This window comes from Heterocephalus glaber, unplaced genomic scaffold (genome assembly GCF_053883595.1).
Source record: "Heterocephalus glaber isolate CG9 unplaced genomic scaffold, H.glaber_assembly_v1.0 deba00001610, whole genome shotgun sequence".
Lineage (NCBI taxonomy): Eukaryota > Metazoa > Chordata > Mammalia > Rodentia > Bathyergidae > Heterocephalus > Heterocephalus glaber.
In genome coordinates, this window is record NW_028258381.1 from 8,286,946 (window position 1) to 8,307,831 (window position 20,886).

Consider the following 20,886-nt stretch of genomic DNA (forward strand, 5'->3'; position numbering starts at 1 on the left):
AGTGTGAAAGATGCAGCTCTCTTAGACCTTGAGGTGCTGAGTACTTCTCCTGGGTATAGTAGTAGGGACTCCTTGCAGAATATGCGGATTCACACAGTAAACGTTCACTCCGGACTCTGCACCCAGAGACCAGACCTGAGGCCAGGGCGCGGAGACACTTCTCCCAGGAACTGACTCAGGAACAGGTGACAGACAGACACTCAAAGGCACTGGGGCTGGCCGTTCACAAGCAAGGATGGAAGGGCAGAGCCAGGGCTGTGACATGGAAACACGGTGACTGCAGTGCCTGGAGGAGCCTCAGCTCCCAGCCCCACAGCAGTGCTTCCAGGGATGAGGCAGAGGGGATTTGGGGAAATACAATCTCAAAATTAATAGCAACGAAGTTTTATGCCAGAAAACCAAAATATAAAGGACAGCAAAAGCACGCTTGAATAGTCTTGGCTATTTTATTGTGTTATAGGAAAGTATTATAAAGTACAAAAATACTAAGATTTCTTGGCTACCCCTGGGCTGGCTTGCAACTGACTGTCCTCCCTCATCCGCTTCTGACAACTCGGTGACAGGAGAAGCCGAGTCATTCTACTTCCTAGTTTTGTGCAGTTGGCTAAGTTTTCTTTACATTCTGGAGTGAACAGATAATGAAAGGGCCTTAGGGCAAAGGCTCTGAATCTCAGATGTGAGGAACGCTGTCCAGTCTTCTCACCATCTACTTCTCAGGGTTCCCACAGGAAGGCCACCCTGAGAGTCAGGGTGCTCTGCTTCCCTAGTGGAGCCCTCGGTGGCTGCTTTCTTGGCCAGGAAGGAGCATTCTTGCCACCTCCCTCCAGGCCGAGACTCTGGTCATCCTGGAGGATGTCCCGCTGCACCTTCTCCCCGGTCGCCCCAGGCAGAATCTATCTGCCTGTGCTGTCTCTTCTCTGGCATCTGTCATAGTGTTTTAAGTTAGTATTTATTAGTCCATTTCCTTTGTTACATTGTGAGTTTCTCGAAATCCGGGATTTCTTCCTTGGTGAAGTGGAAAGGGTGGATGTTGACTAAGAGTGGGTGAAATATTGGTGACAATCAGGTTGCAAGGACGAGAGATCCTAACTCACTGGAGCCATAACTTACAGGGAAATTACTGTAGAATTTCCCTGGTAAAACACCTGCAGATGTGAAAACACTGTCATCCACTCCAAATCTAGCTTCCTAACAGCCGCTGATCTCTCTCCTTGGCTGCCTGTCCTGGGAGGCGCAGGTCCTGTGGCAGGTAGCTCTTGCCTGGTGGCCTCGCAGATGACACCTTGTCACCAAGCGCACAGAGACCTGGGCCAGTAGCCATGGAGGAGCATGCACCTTCCCAGCCAAGTATTTTTAGGGAAAATGCGAAGATTGTCTCTCATGAGACAGCTGGAGAGAGGTGTAGGCAGAGTGAGTGTTCAGAGCACCATTTTTGTAATCTCATGAAATGTGCCCCAAATTTTCATCTGAGACTCACATTTGGGTGCTAAACTGAGTGCTGCGATGCACATTTGGAGCCCAGAACTCTGGGAAGCAGGAGAATTGCAAGTTCCAGCCCTGCCCAGGCAACTGAATGAGATCCTGCCTCAAATTAAAACATCAAAAGGTGCTGGGGATGTGGAATGGTGCAGAGTGCTAGGTTCAATTCCCAGTACTGTCAGAAATAAGAAATCTGACTGCTGCTTTCTTGAGCAAACTCTTGCAGTTTCCTTGTCTTAATGGTAGGTCTGAACATTGGTGGATCAAATGTGGACTCTTAGCTATTCTTGGACGTACTGTCTTGCTTTTGCCAGCTTCATGATGTCAAGACAGGGAAAGCATATGAAGTTTCAAAATGATGGAATGGAAAGTAGACAAGGGTAATACTCACGATCAGAAAACACTGGTGAACTAAGAGGGGTCAGAGCAGGGAGACACATACAAAAGTGAGTCTGAGGGAGAACCCTCCCCTCAGGTCCTCTTCTCCCATGAAGGAACTAAGTGGCTTATCCTATGTACCTGCCATGATACGAGTCTGCACCGAGCAGGCCTGCCAAGGGTGCACGGGCTCCTTGTGTACACTTGCCTTCCTCAACAGTCTCGGAGGAGCAGAGCCAGTGGAATGCAGTGGTGGCTGGAAGACTTGAGGCCCATGCTCCTTGGCCTGGATGGACTGAGTGTAGCAAGTACATGGGCTTCCTCCTTGGACAGACAGCCCAGGAACTCAAAATCAGGCATGGCCACTGACTAGAAACCCAAAGATCCCCAAGCAGTAAAACTCCTATATATTTTTATTGCTTTTCTAATGTACCTCTCCAAAATGTAAACTTCTGCCCAAATGGCCAATGTTCTCGCTGAGTGTGTATGTGGAAGCTTCACAGTTTGGAGACTGAGGAATGTACCTGCACTTCCCCAGCACATCCCAGACAGAGCACTTCTGGGCTGAGGGTGCCAAGGACAGCTGCCAGCTGAGAGCCGATCTTGGGTCGGCCTTTGCCAGAACAGGGCGTGGCTGGGGTGGAGCAGCAGCTGGGGCTGGGTCCTGGGTTCCGAAGAGGCTGGAATTTGTATGGTGGAGGCTGTGCTCCATGTCACGCTCCAATAAACTCACTGCTTGGCGGGGCCACCCGAAGGTATTCTGCATTTTCCGCTGTGGGGCCCTTAAAGATGCCGTTGGGCTTGGCTTCCTTGGGGAAGAAGTCCTGCTGGTAGTCAGGGTTGTCCAGGCTAATTTGGTGGTTGCCCTTCTGGGTCCAGGGGATGGAGCCGTCTGAGTCGCTGACACAGGTCCGCAGGAGGGTGTTGAGATACTCAGGGTTGCCCACGGCATAGCTGTGGGGGTTTAGGTAGTGTGGGTCTCTGCCAGGAGCGGGGTGCTCGGGCTGATTGTGATACATGGGGTTCTGCATGGAGCCTGCAGGCCTTCTGGAGAAGGACTGGTTTATGTATTCTGAAATTGAGAAGAGAACAGGGCAAGGTCAGCGGCAAAGCATTGCCCTGAGACTCCAAGGCGGGTTCTGGGCTCGTGGTGAACCCTGTGAATGTCTGCAATGTTGCAGTCATAGCAGAGGCACAGAAGCCTTAGGGGTGACTGTAGAATACACTGCACACTTGTCTGCTCTTCCTGAAGCCAGGGCACTTGTCTCTTCGGCAAGTTTCAAGTTCTCAGAGGACAGCCTGCCTCTGTGGGTGTGTACGTGTGCATGCCTGTGCCTGCGGAAGCACATTGCAGTTTGGAAGTGTCTGGAGCTACAGCTCAGATTAGAAAAATACATATTTCACAGGCCAAGCACAGAGCCAGGCAAGAGAACATGCATTATCTGTCCTACGCACACACATCCACATCTACACACACAAACATACACGCACGCACAGTGTGTGCTTGAACACACACATACACACATGGCTATCTTTGCTGTCTGCTTCAAACTCCAGAAAATCTGTGGATCCATTTCTAAAACAGACCCACAGCAAACAACCCAGCAGCTTCCCGAGTCCACACCAGGCCTTGTGCACGCTCCAACTTTTGACCTCCGAGATGTCCAGGGAAGGGGCGTTGGGTGTGAGCAACCACTCACCGGGTGCTGGGAGGAACTCGGCATCCAGGCTATCCTCGGCTGGGGCGCCCGTGGGGTCCGAGCTGTAGCGCTGCAGGAAGTTGTCTCCCTGGGCAGGGCAGCTCTGCTGGGGGAGACAGGCAGGGTGGCCTCACTGGGGACGGACCCCATCTGCGCCTGCTGCAGAGCAGGCTCAGGGCCTGGGGTGGGGCCCGAGAGTGGGGCCTGCGGACACCCAACACCTGGTGCACACTGTGCCCCAACATGCCTAGTGCTGTGGGTGCCCTGCCCTCTGCCCTGTTCACACAGTGGCATGGACAGCTATGCACACTTCACATGCATGAGGAGCAAGTGCACATTCTGCTGCATTGCTACTCTCCAGGGTAAGCGTCACACGTAAGTGCCCCAGCATCCCCTCAGTGGCTGAGGGAACACAGGCCTCTGGTCCCCCAGAGACCCTGGTTCAGCAGGCCTGGCTGGTGGCCTGAGGATCTACAATTTTGTTTTCTTCTGTGGTACTGGGGTCAAACCCAGGACCTTGGCACTGAGCTACACCTCCCCCCTTTTTTGTATTTTGTATTTTGAGACAGGGTCTCATTAAGCTACCAAGTTGTTCAAGCTTGGCTTGAACTTGTGATCCTCCTGCCTCTGCCCCAGGGCACTGGGGCTCGAAGGTGGGCACCACCATTCCCAGCTGAGAATGTACACTTCTAACAAAGCGGTGCTGTTCAGTGGTTCAGGAGCCACCCTGTGAATGGCAGCCTGACAGGTGATGGCTCATCGGCCACCTTGGGGCACAGGGAGGCGTCCATGCAGGAGGAAGGAAGCAGTGAGTCTGGGTCCAGACTCGCTTTCCATGCACAGCAGAGCTGCGCTGAGTACAGAGCTGCTGGGTAGTTCTGCTTTGTAAAGTGTTTTACCTACCCCGTTTCTGTGAACACAAGCTCCCGTGGAGTTGTTGCTGTTTGCACTCTGAAAAGGAGACAGAGAAGGGGTTGCGGAGCACTGCTCTCCTCCCCACTTCCCCGGATTGCAGTGGGTCTCACTGGTGGGAGATGCGGAGGTGCTTAATTTCCCTCTTGAATCACTCCCTTTACAAAAACTAGGCTTGGCTAGATTTCACGTTGTTCTTGGGCAGATCAGGAAGGATTACCCAAGCAGTTGTGATGCCACAAAGTAATCCATACCTGTACTTGCCTGATTTTGATTTTGACTTTATTATTCAGTAAAAGTTTACTTCTTTGTCTGTAGGTGAGTTTCACTAGATCTAGGTGGTCATTTTCTCAAAAGTCAATGTGTTTAAAACACTGGAGAAAAAGAAGAGGGAGAGAGGGAGGGAGGGAGGGGGAGGAGAGAGAGAGAGACAGAGAGGGGGGGAGAGAGAGAGAGAGAGAGAGAGGGAGAGGGAGAGGCTGTTTGTACCAGAGAACTCAGGAGTGGAGTCCGGGAGGTGGAGGGGCTGCTGAAGAAGCCCTGCTGTGGAATGAGGTATTCGTCTGCATCTACGACATCCTCCATGTCCTCCTCGTCCATCAGGGCACGGTAGAAGTTGGAGTCCGTAGGGCTTGGCAGATGCATCCTTTCATCCCCCTGGTGCAGAGAGCTTGACGGTTAGCAAGGGTCCTCAGGAGCTGCCCCATTTCCTGGCCATAGCAGTGAGGCTCTGTCCTCAGTAGGGTCCTGTGTGCTTGCTGATTCAATTTTCTGTGGTATTGAGAACTGAATCCAGGGCCTTTTCACTGAGCTATGTCCCCAGCACGTTTTAGAATTTTTATATTGATAGAGGATCTCACTAAGTTGCCACCTTCCTCAGGCTTGTTCAGACTTGTGATTGTCCTCCAGCCTCACCTTCCCAGAGTGCTGGGATTACAGGTGTGTGTCATCACACCTGGCTTGTTCTCACTGTAATCCAGTCTGGCCACAAACTTGTGATCCTCCTGCTTCAGCCTCTCCAATGCTGGGATTGTGAGCATGCAAACCATGCCTGGTTTGCCAATTTAGTTGTAACACAATCCCTGCAGCTTTCTGCAGCATACAGCTGCTTTCCCCACTGCATATGGGGACCTGGGGGTAAAATATTAAAAGTCTGGAAGTCTCCATGGGGAGGAGAAAGGGAAGAGGCTGCAGCATTTACCAGGCACATACTGTGCTGTTAAGTGCTGCACAGTGCATGTTACTGATACATTAACTCACTGAATCTGAACACTAAGACGACCCTAGAGGGCTTGGTGGGCAGAGCTGTGGGGACCCATGGAAGGGGCAGCTACCTCTGGAAAGGAGAGTTCAGAGGACTGGGCTGGGCAGGACCCACCCCTGGTTCTCAGTCCAGCTTGCTCCTTAAGGGGGACCCCCTGTAACCCATGGTGGGGTTTACAAGACCAGTGTTCTACTCCCTGAGCTATGGCTCCAAGTGCTGTGGGACTTCACAGTGTGACTGAGGCTCAGGCCGAAGGACAGGCACAGTGACAGCAGGTGGTCCCAAAGGGGCCCAGTACCTGAATGACAAGGTAGCGCTGGGGGTCTCGGGCCATTTTGGAGAACTCAACGATTAACTCGCGGAACTTCGGGCGACTGTCTGCATCTATCATCCAGCCTGAGAAGGAACAAGAAAAACAGCAATTAGAGCCTGGGAGAAATGATAAAGATGGCGTTGTTATGGTTTACGGATTGATGTCCTCCGAGCCTGGCTTGTGGGGTGAGGAGGTAAGGCCTGGTGGGAAGAGGGGTCCTTGGAGAAGGGCCCGGAGGGGTCCATGTCCCTCTTGGTGCCTCCCCTCTCTTTGCTTCCTGCCACCATGACATTGCTGGGCGAGGCCCCTCTGAGATGCTGCCCTGCCTTGGGGCCAGCGAGCACGGCTGAAACCTCTACCAGGTGTGAGCCCCGATAAGCCTCTCCTCAAGTTGTGCGTGTTGTGCACTTTGTCCCAGAAACAAAAAAGTAACTAAAACAATTTCTTAAAAAAAGCATTTATGTCATGAAAGACCCAGAATAGCCAAAGGAATCCTGAGGTCAGTAAGCAAACAGGCAAACAAGAAACAAAACACAGGCCGGAGGCATCACAACAGTGGATTCCACACCACTCCACACAGCCATGGTTATTAAAACAGCATAGCAGGCACAAAGCAAGCATGGGCCAGACAGACAGGATGGACAGCCCAACTGCTAACACACAGCGCACTCAGTGGCTGACTCCTGACAGAGGCACCAAGAACACACTGTGGAGCAGACAGCCTCTCCCTAAGCAGTGTTGGCAGAGCCGATGGGATGCACACAGGAAGGGAACCAGACCCTGCACGCACAAAGTCAACTCAAAGTGGATTAAAACCCTGACACTCAGGTGTGAAACCATGCAGCTACTTCCAGAAACCATAACGCAAACTTCCCAAGACACTGGTGTAGGCAACAGTCTTTCGCATACGATCCCAAAAGCACAGGAAACAAAAATAAAAATAGATAATCCCAGCACACTGGGAGTCTGAGGCAGGAGGATTGTAAGTTTGACCTCAGCCTGGGCAGCTTAGGAACTTAGTGAGACCCTACCTCAAAATTAAAAAGCAAAATGGGCTGGGGTGTAACTCAGTGTGGAGGCCCTGGTTCAATCCCTAGTACTGGGGAAAATAAAAATGGATAAGAAAACGTCAAACTAAGAAGCTTCTGCACAGAAAAACGGCAGCAGCTACAACAATCTCCAACAGTCAGAGACAACCTGTGAATGAACATCTTGGCAAATAGTACAAATGAAAGCTGAACACACACAAAGCCCCCTAAAATAAACAATTTAATTGAACAGTGGGCAAAGAACCAAACAGCACTTCTCTAAGAAGACATACAGTTGGCAAGAGATATATGAAAAAACGCTGTTTCATGAATCATGAGAGAAATGCAAATCAAAAGCACCCTGAGATATGGTCTCACCCCAGCTAGGGTGGCTCTCACCTCAAAGACAGGAAATGATACATGCTGGCCAGGATGGGAGAAAGGAGCTTTTCAACACCATGGCTGGAACGCAAGTTAGGACAGCCATGGAAACCAGCATGGAGACTCCTCAGAAACTACAGCTAGAACTATAGTTTGACCTAGCAATTCCACGAGTGGGCATGTATCTGAACGATACAAAATCTGAGACCAAGGAGATACCTGCACCTCCATGTTTCTCCGAGCCAAAATGCACAGCCAACCCATGTGCCCTTGCCTTGAATGGATAAAGAAAATGTGGTATGTTTACATAGTGGAGTACTATGCAGGCAGAAAGAGTGAAATCTTGCCATTTGTAGCCCTGTGGGTAGAACTGGAGATCATTATGTCCAGTGAAAGAAGACAGGCAGAGAAAGACAAAAGCACATGTTCTCAGTCGTTTAGGGAAACCTTGTGGAACAGTGAGCACTAGAATGGGGGAGGGGAAGGGGCAGAACTCAGGGGCTTCTAGGGATCGGGAAGGCGGGGGGCAGGGGAAGAAGGTGGGGAGAGGGAGGGTGGAAAGCTGTGACCACTGCATGTGCACACCGGGAGCCCCCAGAGAGCCCCACAGGTCTGTATGATGCGCAGGTGGTAAAAATAAGAGGACAGGAGAAAGCGAGCCGTTACCAGTGGAAGAAGAGGGCAATTCTGGTGCAGGGCTGTGGGACAAGCCACGGGGGAGAAGCCCAACCTTCACAGTGGACCTCAGCCCTGGCCCCACACTGCTGGCTGTTGCAGGGCAGTGGGCCGATCAGTGCCTCTGGTTTCCTGCACCTGCCCTTCCGAGTGTCTCCCTGTGATGGAGCCACGGCTCGCAAGCCACCGCAAGCCAGACCTGATCCATGGAGCACAGTGGCACTGGGCAGAGCTGGTCTGACCGCCTCGGGCCATCACGGCACCCCACACCCAGGCATCTCCTAGGCAGGGCAGGGCCAGGGGCCTCCAGCCTCCTTGTTTCTTTATTACCCACTCTGCAGAGCCAGGCACTGAACCCAGGGCTGTGAGTGCCAGTGTCTTCCTCACCACGTCTGCCTACCAAGCGCACGACCGTCCTGGCTCTGCCAGCGGGAGGCGCTGTCCCTAGAATTGCTCAGGCCTCTCCAGAGGGCCCATTCTTCCTCAGCAGGGCGCTGAGCTACCTTCAGCTGGATATCACATGACCTCGGACGAACCAGGTAACCCCTGGATCCCAGCAGCTCAGCAGACGCCAGGCAGCGGAGCCTGATGAACTCGTGGTGGGAAGTTCAGGGGCCACTTGCGTTCACGGGAACCTGGCTCTGTCATTCCCGTCCCCGGCTGCACGGAGCTTATGACCCAGGGCCCAGAGCACGGGGGTCCTGGTGGAACAGCAGCACCACCTGGTCCTCCAATGGGACAAGTGTTTAGTTACTGCCCTGGAGAAGACCTCGCAGAGATCCACCAAAGCAAGACTGTTGATCCTGTCAGCCTTGCTGTCAGGGATTTAACAACATTCTGTCCCACTGCCATGGGCTCCGCTGCTCAACAACACATCGCAGAGCAGAGGGCTTGGGTGCAAGGACTTGCGAAAGACTCCCTTCTGCTGATTTGCTCATGGGCATGAGCGGGTGTCAGGTCCCACGGCTCAGGGAGTCCACTTGGGGTGTCCACAGCTGTTCCCCAACCTGTGTGCCTGCCCCAAAGGGTTCAAGGACTGTGCTGTTGGGGACGGACAGAGGGCCAGGAGCAGAGGCCCTTCCCACCCGGCCGCTGGCACTCACACTTGACCATGATCATGTAGACGTCGATGGTGCAGATGGGCGGCTGCGGGAGGCGCTCTCCTTTCTCCAGGATGGACGAGATCTCGCTTGCAGGGATCCCGTCATATGGCTTGGACCCAAAGGTCATCAGCTCCCACACTGTGACTCCTGGAGGGGAAGCAAGCAGAGAGAGCAGTCACCTTGAGGCAGATGCTGCACTCAGGGAGGAGCAGTGGCTCCTCAGGGTTTATGACTGCACAGCTCCGGCGCCTCGCTGGGCTTCTGCAAGCCGCTTTCTGCCATGGAACAAGCAGGAAATAGCAGAGGCACCTGTCTGACATGAGCGAGATGATGGGACTGAAGGTGAGAAAATGCCTGGCAGACCATGGCTGACCCACAAATGGAAGACATCAGGGACAGCAAACGACAGTGGCTGGTGGCGTGTCGTCGATGCTGTGGCAGAGTCATGCTCACACCTGCCTAAGTGTCTGTATTCATGGGAGCAGAGGGATGGAGATTCCAAGCAAAGCTGTAGCTTATATTCCTCATGAAAAACATAAAAACCTCACATTTTTCATTTCAAAGTCAGTTGACTACCAACTTGTTTAATCAGGTTGAAGCAGGGGTTTCTTCCGACAAGCCCAGGTCCTGCTGGGCCCCTTGTCCCTGGGCTCCTCTAACGAGAGGCTCCGTTCTGCCATGGGGAGCCTTCCTTGGCTCTAGTGTGGCATCCTGTGGTGCTGTGGAGGCAGCCATGGAGGGACTGAGTGTGGGCCTGGACCACCCAGGACCACAGCGCCAGGACCCGAACCCAGAGCGTCAGGGTTCCAGCAGCCCAGGGACCTGAGCCCTTAGGCTCAACAACTCAAAGTCCCACATTCGAAATGCTCCGTAGTGATTTTGGTAAAGCCTGTGCAAATATTCTAAAATATGAAAAAATCCAAAATGTGAAATACTTCTGGTCCCTCCCATGCCTTTCGGAGCAGGGTCCTCTAACTGCACTGCAGACCTGCCCAGATTTTATGAGGCCATTTTCAAACACGAGCTGCCCAAGTTAACGTGCGGGCGTAAGGTCTAAGGGAAGGGGGGCAGGGTCCCCGGTGTCTCTGCCCTCCACAGCTGTGTGTAGGGAGAGGCTGCTGCCAGGTCGGTGGAGTCAGTGAGCACTGCCCGGGCAGGGTCCGCACAGAGGGAGAGCAGTGAGCGGGGTGACCCTGCGTGGGAGCCGGGCAACGGGGCTCCACGTCTGTCCAACTCCTTGGTGAAACACTATGTCCAAAATGTATTGGAATCCTTTTTGGCAGATCAGGGCACTGAACCTAGGACCTTTACGCTAAGCCACATCCCCAGCCTTTAAAAAAACTCTGCATCTTGAGACAGGCTTTCCTTAAGTCACTGAGCTGCCCAGGCCGGGCAGGAACTTGTGACCGCCGTCTCAGCCTCCTAGTGTGCTGGGATGACAGGCGTGTACCACTACGCCTGGCTCCAAGCAGTGCTCTGCCTTATGGCAGAGCCTAGTGTAGCAGGATGCTCCAACGCAGGCTCCTGCTCTAGCAACTCCTGGGCATTGCCAGAGACCGTGGGTTACAACCCCCATGGCACAGCACCCAGTGAGGTTGGACACACAGCTGTTCCGGGGCTGGTGACATGGGTGTGACCCCTGGGAGGCTGCCTCCTGTCTCTACTCACCCCGTGGGTGTGGACTGAGTTGGCTTTGCATGGTGGAGCTGGACAGGAAGGCTAGGGCTTCGAGGTGCCCTGCTCCCGTGCACTGTAGGAATCTGGGTTTTACCCGGACTTAGGGAAAAGCAAACAGCGGTGGGAAGCAGAGCAGCCAAAGCTGGTTGAGCTGTGGAGGCAGGGAGGGGTCAGCAGGCCAGGCGCACAGGGACCCGGGGCCCCAAAGGGGCTGGGCCAGACGAGGCCACACCGCTGCATCCCGTTTCTGCCCACCAAGGCTGTGGGCTCACAGGTGCTGTCCAGGCTCACTGAGCACCCAGCAGACACTGGGCTGGGCCCTGGCTCTGAGGGCACAGAAGCGTGCATCTCATGGGTGGACGGTTTGAAGAGCAAGTGGAAGGCAGGTGACAGGGGCAGGGGTGGACGCTGGGAAGACAGAAAGGGGCCCAGACGGCAGGGAGGGGTGAGGATGGCTCACGCGCCGTGCCTGGGATGCCGGTGTGAGGCGGTTGGGACACAGCGAAGCGTGCACTAAGGTGAAAAGAGAAGGTTATGCTCTAGCAGAAAAGAAATTACAAATGTGCATTTGGAAATCAAAGGTTAGTAAGTACTGAAATGGACAAAAAAGCAGCTTTACAAGTGCTGAGCGGACACTGAGTAATGGCTGCAGTGCTCGCCACAGGGGGTCTGTGCCAGGGCTGGGCCGAAGCCCCTCGCCACTGCCGCTGTGCAGGGCTGGGGACCATGGACAAAGAGGGATGAAGGGCGGTGTCTGCAGCTTTCCGTGGCTGGGAGGCCAGAGGGCTGTGTGGGACTACTGGTGACAGCAGACCGGCCAGGGGCCACCTCCTGGGGCACGTGCAGACAGGCCATGCAGGGCATTGTGAGGACAGAATTTGCCCTTCGGACACTGGGGGCCAGGAGGAGGCTTCTCCAGGTCCTCATGGGGCAGAGCAGTCCTCTCTCCTCCTTGGCTCTCCCCGAACTCTCTGACACCAAGGCCACCCGACTTCCTGAACACGGCCAGCATGGCGTCCAGGAACCCTCAGGTCTGCCGCTGCCCCAGCTCGCAGGCCCTCTCCTCACTCCCACAGACCTAGGCTGCCCTCCTCCCACTGAGGCCTCCCTGCGTCCCGGAGGAATCCAGACATGCAGGGCAGGGGTCAGACTCTGCTTCCTTGGTTGGGTTTTTAGTATCACAGACAGACAGCAACTATTACACGCCTGTTAGTCACTGTCATGAAAGAAAATACTTGTGTGTCACAGCATATAATGTCGATTAACAAACAATAAAAGCCAGCCTCACCACAGTACAAATTCATTAGCATCAAGATTGGACTCACCATAGCTCCAGACGTCACTCTGGTGGGTATAAATGCGGTGTAAAATCGATTCCAAAGCCATCCACTTGATGGGCACCTTGGGTGATGGGGACAAAGTGAGGAGACAGCATCCGCTCAGGTGGCTGAATGCCTAGCCCTGGCGCTGCCTCCCTCTCCCACGGAATGGGGCCATGGGGCCAGCCTGCCCATGCTGAGGGTCCAGGGTGGGCCCAGTGCTCCGAGCGCCCACATTCGGATGGGTCTTCTGGGGCAGTGCCCTGGCTGACGGCTGCTGGAGCCTCACTGGCCACAGGCTCCACAGGGGGCAGCAATATAGCTGGAGACTGGCTGGAGGGCCCAGCCTGCCGGTGTCCCTGTGCCATGACAGGGCCCGCGCCCCCGCCCAGGGAGAAGGCATGGGCTCCCATTGCTGCAGGCCCAACACGCATCCCCTGGGGCCCTCGGAGCCTGAGGAGAGCTCAGTACTTCCCAGGAGGCTCCGCAGCCTGGATACTGCGAGCTCCCAGTGGCTGGTGCCTGAGGGCAGGTGGGACCTCAGCGCCCCTGCTCCTCTCCCAGACCCTGCGGCACGGAAGTGGGGTGGCAGCCCGCGACCGCTATGGTGCCTGCACCTTGCCGCCCTCAGCGTGGTACTCCTTCTCCTCCGCGCCCAGCAGCTTGGCCAGCCCGAAGTCTGTGATCTTCACATGCTGTGGTGTCTTCACCAGGACGTTCCTGGCCGCCAGGTCCCGGTGCACCAGGCGCCGGTCCTCCAGGTAGTTCATGCCCTGGAACCGAGAGGCCTGGTGAGGGCTCCAAGGCGCCTGTGCTGTGGGTGGACGCCACTCACGGCCCTGAGCTGGATGCCATAGGCACAGCAGCTCTGAGGATGACTTCCGTCCACCTTTGTGCTGGGCCAATGCACACAGCGACAGGCAGCTGGTGAAAGTTAGTGGCCATGAGGTGTGATCGGGAAATACAGTGAATGTTTACGGTGGAAAATTATGGTGAGAGACACACGGGTCGCCCTCACGATCCCTCCTCTCTGGACGCACCCATCCCCCACTCTCACCACTCTTTGCGGCCGCTCTGGAGCCCTCTTTCCTGAGCGTCTTCATCTGCACTGTCCTAGCTCCCCGAATACCCCTGTGACTTTGGGGAGGAGCCAGAAGGTGCACGGTGCCCGCTCCAGTGAACAAGGCGGATGAGGGCACAGTGTGTTTTAGAGAGCCTGCCTTCCCTCAGATGGCGCTCAGCGGCAGCATTTGCTGTGCTTTGATCACACCTTGTAAAGGTGCAAAGGGGACTTGCAGACCTGCTTCAGAAAGCGGCAGGAACGACAGGATCAGTGCATCCAAAGTGAGGGGGATCTGGAAGGGGATTCATGGAAATGCGTCTTTTGCTGTAATCATTTTTTAAAATTAAGACATTCACTGTTTTCAATCACAGCTCTCCACATATTTGAAAAATAAACCCTTTGAGGTGAACTTTTAAACAGTTTACCCTGTGACACTTTATCTCAGAGGCCTGCTGAGTGTCATCATGAGGCTGAGCTCAGGGAATGACATCATGACCAGTCCTGGCAGGAGCCGCCAGCCCTGGCCTTGCGCCTGTTACCAGCGCCTCCGACCAGACCCGACCCGGATCATCTGTGTGCTGCAGGGTCAGATCAGTGGGGCCCAAGAACTTGCCCCTGTCTGGTCTTCATCTGGGTGACAAGAGGCACTCTGGTCCCCATAGTCTGGGAAAGTGCTGTGAGTCACAGTCTAAGCATCTTTCTTTACTGCGGGCTTTGCACTAACGCACATCGTCAGGCTCTAAGGGGAGGCTTGGGGTTTTCCAAACGCATGGACAATAGGATCTTCTGGGTCAGAACATGTTCTGTCATGGCATCACCTTGCTTCATGGTAGACGTGGGTGTTCCTGCTGGCTGTAGATGCAGTGTCTGGAACAAGAGCCCCTCCTGAATGCTGTCGGTGAGCTCCGGGTCTGCAGCTGGGACTTGAGCTATGGTGCATTAGTGGGCAAGGCCCCCTTGAGGTCCTCAGACCGAGCCCCTTAAGTGGAGGATCAGAGTCCATCGCACCATGTGGCAGGCAATGTGACATGTCGTCTCCCAGTCCTGTCCTGGTTTCTGCCCTCGGTAATTTGCTTCTGGTTTTGGTTTTATTATTATTATTTCCTTTCTCTTTTTGCCCAGCTGATATAACTGTATCCTTAGCTTAGTCCTGACAGTGAGCTGGCATAGACCGGCCAGCTCTCCTGGCGCGTCTGGAAGGCTTTCCAGGACAGCCCTTCCTTTGTGGGTCAACAGAGAACATTTTAAGTCAATAAATCCCACTTTGAAAAGGCTGGGAGTTTAGTTTCTGGCCAGCCACAGAGTGTTTCAAACTGGAAAAAAGAGTATTGTGTAATACTCAGATAATGTCACTCACCCAAGAACAAATCTTTATAATTTGGGAAACCATTATTCTCCTTTTCTCCTGCAACAGATTCTCCACTACTAGGACCTTTCAAATATGGTGGAGTAAGGTTTCCCCTAACTAGGAAGCAAAGCTAGCACAGGCAAGACTTCAGCTCAGAACAAAGCCCAGCGGAGAATCACCACAGAACAGCGGCTTTACAGGGCAGGCTGAGTCCTGAGCGACTGCACACAGCAGCCCCGCAGCTCCACCTCAGGATCTGTGCTCACCCGAGCTTGAAGGGGACTACAGGGCTGGATCCCTGGGGTGGGCACTGTTAGTTACTGTGCTTCCATGACTCCTGCAGGAGGCTGGTGCCAGGGCCCAGAGAAACGCCCTCTTGGGCAGAACTGGAGCCTGTTGCAGGCAGTGCTGAGAGGCTGGCGGCTTGATCCTCGCGCTCAGGTAGTTGGGGGACAGATGTGGCTTCGCAGCCAGCGAGAGCAGAGCAGGGGGAGAGAGCAGAGCAGGGGGAGGGCCCTGCCCGCTCACGTGGCTCCTGATGTCAGAACAGAGGCCCACTCAGGCCAGAAGCCCCACCCCGCATTGGGAAACCTGTGGAGGCCGTGGCCCTGCAAGTAAAGCACCTCGCACTAATGGCCCGGCCGCGGCGTCACATCACAAGTCTCCATGCCAGGCTGTTGAAAGCACTGGAGATCAAACCCGGGGCCTTGCATGTACTGGGCCAGTGCTCCACCATCGCATGATTCCCCAGCCCATGCAGTCACCTTGCAGAGCTGAGAATTCACGTGAGATAACTGAAGACTTGACGCTAAGTCTCTGGGCCCTCCCGGTGAGGTTGGCATTAGAGAGGCCAGGTATGGCAGCACAGGTCAGTAATCCCACCACTCTGAGAGGCTGAGGCAGAAGGACTGCAGTTCCAGACCAGCCTGGGCAACTTAGCAACTTAGGGAAACCTTGTCTCAAAATAATTAAAAATAAAAAAAGAAAAGAAAAGAGGCCCTGGGTTCAATTCCCAGTTTGGAAAGAAAGTCATGCAGGTGGAGCTGGCCCTTGGGATGCAGAGCTCTGCTAGCTCCTCTGGCTGGGGACAGTGGCCAGGTGGTCACAGCCTCAGGGACAAAATTCATCTGCCCAGAGCACCTGTGCTGACAGTGGGCAGCAGAGGCTGCAGGGAAGGGGAGCGAGGTGTCCCTGCCCTCCCTGGGCCACCAGGGAAAGTGGCTTCAGGAGCGTGGGCCAAGTAGACCTTTAGAAGTAACTCCACACCGATGAACCGGCTCTGGGGTAACCACGGTCAGCTCTGGAGAGCTGAACCTTGCGCCTGTTTCACGCCTGCCCAGGTCCCTGGCAGGTGACTTCACGTGGGCCTCTGGGCTTTGCAGATCTCTGTTCAAGACCGAGATGGTGCCATCCCGGGTAGAGGCTGCGCCACGCTCCCCCGACTGGTGCTTTCTGCATGCATTTCTGGGGTGCGATCTTAGGTCTCCATGTGCACAAACTGCGCAACGACCAAGACAAACTCATCTGCAGATCAGCACCTCGTGCCCGGCCGGCCTTTTGTGGTAAGGGTGTTTAAAACCCACTCCCTCAGCATTTCAGGGGCAACCTCTGTGTCCACATCAGAAAGAGGAGGGGCATCCAGACACGTGGCAGAGTGGAGCCACCCAAAGACGAGCAACAAGGGGGTGACCCCACCACCCCAGCTGGAGCCAGGAGAAGTCTCTGGGCGAGAGGACCCTCTCATGCTTGGCCGGACTTTGTCTGCAGGACCGCTGGGGCACATGTGGGGAGGAGGTAGCAGCCCAACATTCCCACAGCAACACAGGGGGAGAAGGCTTCACATAGTGAGAGGCAAGTGGGCACCCCCTGCTTCAGGACCATGAGGGTTAGAGACTGGAGAGGAAGGGGCACCCCTTACTTTGGGAGTGGTGCTGCCCGTGGTGACTGGAGGGGGCTGGCCTCCCCTGCACCTCACACCCCAGCAGGTCTTGGGGTGTCCCGGGCAGCTGCTGGCAGAGGGGTGCCCGGAACTGGTCTTTGTTCTGTGAATCACCTCCACCTGCCTGGGCCAGCCTGCTGGCTGTCCGAGGGGACAGGGACGAGGGTGTACACCAGGCATGGGGTCTGCCAATGGTGTGGAACGTACTCGTTGCCAGAAGAAATCATGTTTAGGAAGTTGGATGCCAGCAGCTGGTGCAGCTGAGTTGAGAGGGGAGAGCCTGGGGCCATGATCGGCCCAGCAGCAGCTCCTGCCCATCCCTAGTCCACAGACAGCCCTGTCCCTGCTCTGCAGAGCCTGGCCACAGGGACTCTGGAGGGCCCCCCATGCAGCAGTGGCCCTGCTCACCCCTGCAGCTCTGAGCCTGCACCCAGGCCTCTGGCCCCAGAGCCTGCCTGTCCTCCTGGCCCTCCTGACTCTTCCTGGCTCCCCGGGAGAAGCCACACTGCAAATCACCACTGTGTCCCCGAGAAGAGCTGGAGAGGTGGGGACCTCACTGCAGCCAGCACCGTGACAGCGAAACCTGCATAGCTGCACACGGGGCCTCCACACGCGCTGGGTGACGGGGCTCATGCGCACACCTCATGACTGCCCCAGTTACCCTGAGGTAAGAAAGGCAGCATCCCCTGCAGGCACGCACACTCAGGCCCCCACCCCACCCCAGCGCCTGCCACCCTGACAAGGACCTGGCTGCTCCCTTCCACCACCCTGATCCTCCTGGCGGCTTCCTGCCCTCGGTGACCCAGTGCCTGTCTCACCTTGGCGATCTGCACACACCAGTTGAGGAGGTGCTGAGACCCGATGTTGTCCTTGTGCTCACGCACGTAGTCCAGCAGGCAGCCGAAGGGCATGAGCTGTGTGACCAGCTGCACGGTGGAGGTTAGGCAGATGCCCAGCAGTCGGCACACGTGGGGGTTGTCCACGCTGGCCATCACATAGGCTTCCTGTGGGGAGGGAGGGCACACACGTCAGAACGGGCTGGGGATGCAGACCCTCCAGTCGCAGGTGGCCTGGCCCTGCACAGTATCCAGTGCTCTGGCCTCAGAGGCTGGGGAGCTACAGAGGGGCAGGGGCCCTCGCTGTTTGGGGTCCTGTGTGACACAGAGCCCACGAGTGCAGGGCGAGAGGCTTGAGTGCCCTGGTGCCTCCGACAGTCTGTGAGCTGCTGGTGTCTCCTGAGGGGCCCCGCGGTCAGGGCCTGTGACAGCCAAGGTGGGCCAGGACATGAGTAGTGCCACAAAAACTGCTCTAGGCAGGGCACCCAGCAGGCAGCAGACCAGGACTCCCGCTCAGGAGCAGCCCGCCCCTGCCAAGGACGGGCGATGAGGCACTGGGCAGGGCTGCCCATGCAGCCCTGCCGTCATGGGGGAAGCACCTCTGGCATCCTGGCTGCAGCCCTGAAATGCCCGTGGCATAGACCCTTCTTCAAGGAGAGGCTCCTGCCTCAGCCTCCCATGGGGCAAATCTCACCACTCTGCACAGTGCCCCCACTCTCTCGCAGGCTGGCTTCCAGGCCGGAACCTGTGCATAGCAGATCCATGACGCAGATTTTGATTTAACTCTGGTCCGCCATTCCTAAGCTGGGGAGGTTGCATTTGTTTACAACCCTGGACACAATGTGGCCTCTCTTTTGGGTGAGATTTAAGGGTCCCCGATTTCCACCCATAAATTCTCTGTCCCTCTGAAACACAGTGGTGGTGACCTTTTACCGGGATGTGAAGGGGACAACAAGGGCTGCAGGAGAACGTGCGCTGGGGGGCTGGGCAGCTGGTGTCCCTCTGCAGGGCTCATGGCCGGGCGGGCAGCTCTGGGGTGGGGCGGCGTGCGCCCTGGAGGGGCTGTGGGGCAGGACTGGGTGGTGGCCATGTGCTTGCACCTACATGTGCGGATCAGGATTCATTTACACATATTGTGCACTGTTTGGGGTGCATGCACTGTGCCCCAGTCCAGGTCCTGCAGCTCCCGGAAGGGCCAGCTGACCCCTCACACAAGGCCTCTGGCCCCAACTCCTTCCCACCTCTTCCTCTCCCCAATCCCAGTGTCCTGCAGGCCACCTTGGGAAGCAGCCTCAGCCAGGCCTGGGAGCTGTGAGCGGCCATCCTGCCAGGCCAGGGACACACAGGAGCGGGTGCTTTCTGAGCGAGCCCTTGGGTCCCGATGCAGCCCCAGTGGCCTGGGGCACCGTCCTTCGGCATGCTTTGCTGGGGGCTTTGGATCTGCTCCAGGTGGGGAGCAGTTTCTCTTTCACATTATAAACATGACATACTAACATCATGGAGCAGAGCAAGCCACACATACTGCCAGCCTGGCACTCTGGGAGGCTGAGGCAGGAGGAGGGCCAGTTCCAGCCCAGGCTGGGCAACTTAGAGACTTAAGGGAACTTGGTCTCAAAATTTAAAAAATTCAAAAGGACTGGGGATACAGCTTGGTGTGAAAACCCTGGGTTCAATGCCCAGTACAGAAAAACAGAAGGGCCACACAGATGTTGAATACCTGTGGATGCTGTGCGCACCGGCAGCTCCCTTCCTCTTGGGACAGTCACTTGATCAGAACAAGAGCAGGTCAGGGCCTGCACAGGGCTCACCTGAGGCCACTGGTGGGGCTTCTACCCAGTGTGCCCCTAATGCCTCCCACGCTCAGGCGTGGGGCTCTGCATGGTCACTGGATCCTGGGGCTCAGAGCCACTTGCTGCTAGGAGGCGGGACTCGGCCAAGCCGGAAGGACCCCTCTCCCTCCAGCTCCTCCCTGGACACCATGCCATGAGCTGCTTCCCTTCATGGCAATCCTTCCATCGTGCCACCCTGTCCGGGTGCTTGCCTATGGTAGACTGAAAGCTCTACAAACCGTGAGGCAAAATGAGCCCCTCCCCCTTCAAGGCTGGGTGTCAGGGGGCAGTGATGCAGGTGCTGTCACAGTGCGGACCCCAGGCCTGGTGAAGACAGGGCCAGCTGCAGCCCGCTTTTCCATGGCAGGACAGGACCCATCCGGGTCTCCTAACCTGGCCCAGCTGCCTCCTCCCCAGACCCCTGGCACCCATGGGTAGCCAAGGATGCCGAGGGCCTGAGCGCTGCTGCAGGACACAAACCATGGCGCGCAGGGGCCCTAGTTAGTGGGACGTCACACACAGAGGTGCATGCGTGGGTGGGCACCTGTATAAAGCTACTCTGACTTGCTCTTCCACTCCTGCCCTACATTTAAACTGGAAAGTCTGGAAAAGTTAACTTCCATGGGATGCCAGTGAGGTACGAATCCTACCTCTTCCCACATCTAAGAAGCTATGCGACGGTCACAGAGGGAAGTCCCTGCTGTCCTCGTGTCCTGGTCCCCGGGCTCTGGTGAGGTCTGGGTGGCTCTGTTCTCAGTTCCAGGGAGGGACATGTGCAGAGCCGGCCATGTGAGCAGCCCACTTTGGTGGCGGGCACTGACCTGGTCTGGACCAGCACGGAGCGGGTGGGGTGCTGGGCCACACAAGTTGGGGGGACCTGCCAAGATCCATCCCCATGGAATCTGATCGGCCCACAGGACAGCAGGCATGGCTTCCTGCCCCCACCATAGGAGCCTGGTTAAAGTGAGCTTTGTCCTCTACTGTTTGTCTTGGAAATGGTGGAGGTGCAGCATCACCGAAGCAAGTATGCCTGGAATCCTGGCTGAGTGGAGCAGAGCCTTGCTCGGGGACCGGAGTCCTCCCTGGCCATCCCAGGCTTCAGTGAGCACCTCGACAGGCTTGGTCCATCCTCTCCAAGGAAATGATCTTCGAGTCCCTTTCTGTTGTTTGTCTCCCTCTTCCTTGAACTACTTTATGTTCTGAATGGGGAGAGGGTTCCACTAGATCTTAAACTCCTTAACAGGAGCCCTATGCACAGGGGAGGAGCTCCTGGCATTTTAAGACTTTACTAGCTCACTAAGCCACTGACAGCCAGGTGAAGCAGAGGCCCTGCATACGCAGGACCACAGAGCACTGGCCGGTGGAACCACACAGGCCTCAGAGGTGGCACTTAGAGAACACAGTGGGGATGCGCTGCTTCGCGAGCCGCTCAAGCTTCCCTCAGGCTGGACTGGCCTCTGCGGCACTGGTGCTATGTCCCTGCAAAGAAGCCCCCATCTGTCCCTTCCTGTGGGGCCCTCAACACCCACACGGCCTATGCAGATGGGACTCGAGCGCCAGGTATGCCCTGCTTCGGGATGAGCAGACAAGGGACCTTGTCCCGGCTTCCCAGCCATAACAGCTGATGTTTCAAGAGGAGATC

General features: G+C 55.9%; 1 protein-coding gene across 5 annotated transcripts in view; it reads right to left on the minus strand.

The window, feature by feature from the left end:
• Positions 1-427: 427 nt before the first annotated feature.
• Positions 428-20,886, minus strand: part of Egfr (epidermal growth factor receptor) — a 125,767-nt gene continuing 105,308 nt past the window's right edge. For 3 of the 5 annotated variants that reach the window (XM_021254211.2, XM_004839841.3, XM_087196035.1), the window contains 9 exons: positions 17,398-17,583; positions 12,847-13,002; positions 12,236-12,311; positions 9,234-9,380; positions 6,032-6,129; positions 4,959-5,126; positions 4,461-4,508; positions 3,558-3,663; positions 428-2,929 (listed from right to left, as the gene is read on the minus strand). In XM_021254211.2, the coding sequence (XP_021109870.2) occupies positions 2,571-2,929; positions 3,558-3,663; positions 4,461-4,508; positions 4,959-5,126; positions 6,032-6,129; positions 9,234-9,380; positions 12,236-12,311; positions 12,847-13,002; positions 17,398-17,583 (1,344 nt within the window). In that variant the 3' untranslated portion in view covers positions 428-2,570. The remainder of the gene's footprint in view (positions 2,930-3,557; positions 3,664-4,460; positions 4,509-4,958; positions 5,127-6,031; positions 6,130-9,233; positions 9,381-12,235; positions 12,312-12,846; positions 13,003-17,397; positions 17,584-20,886) is intronic. The other 2 variants (XM_087196034.1, XM_021254210.2) reach the window with 1 other exon arrangement.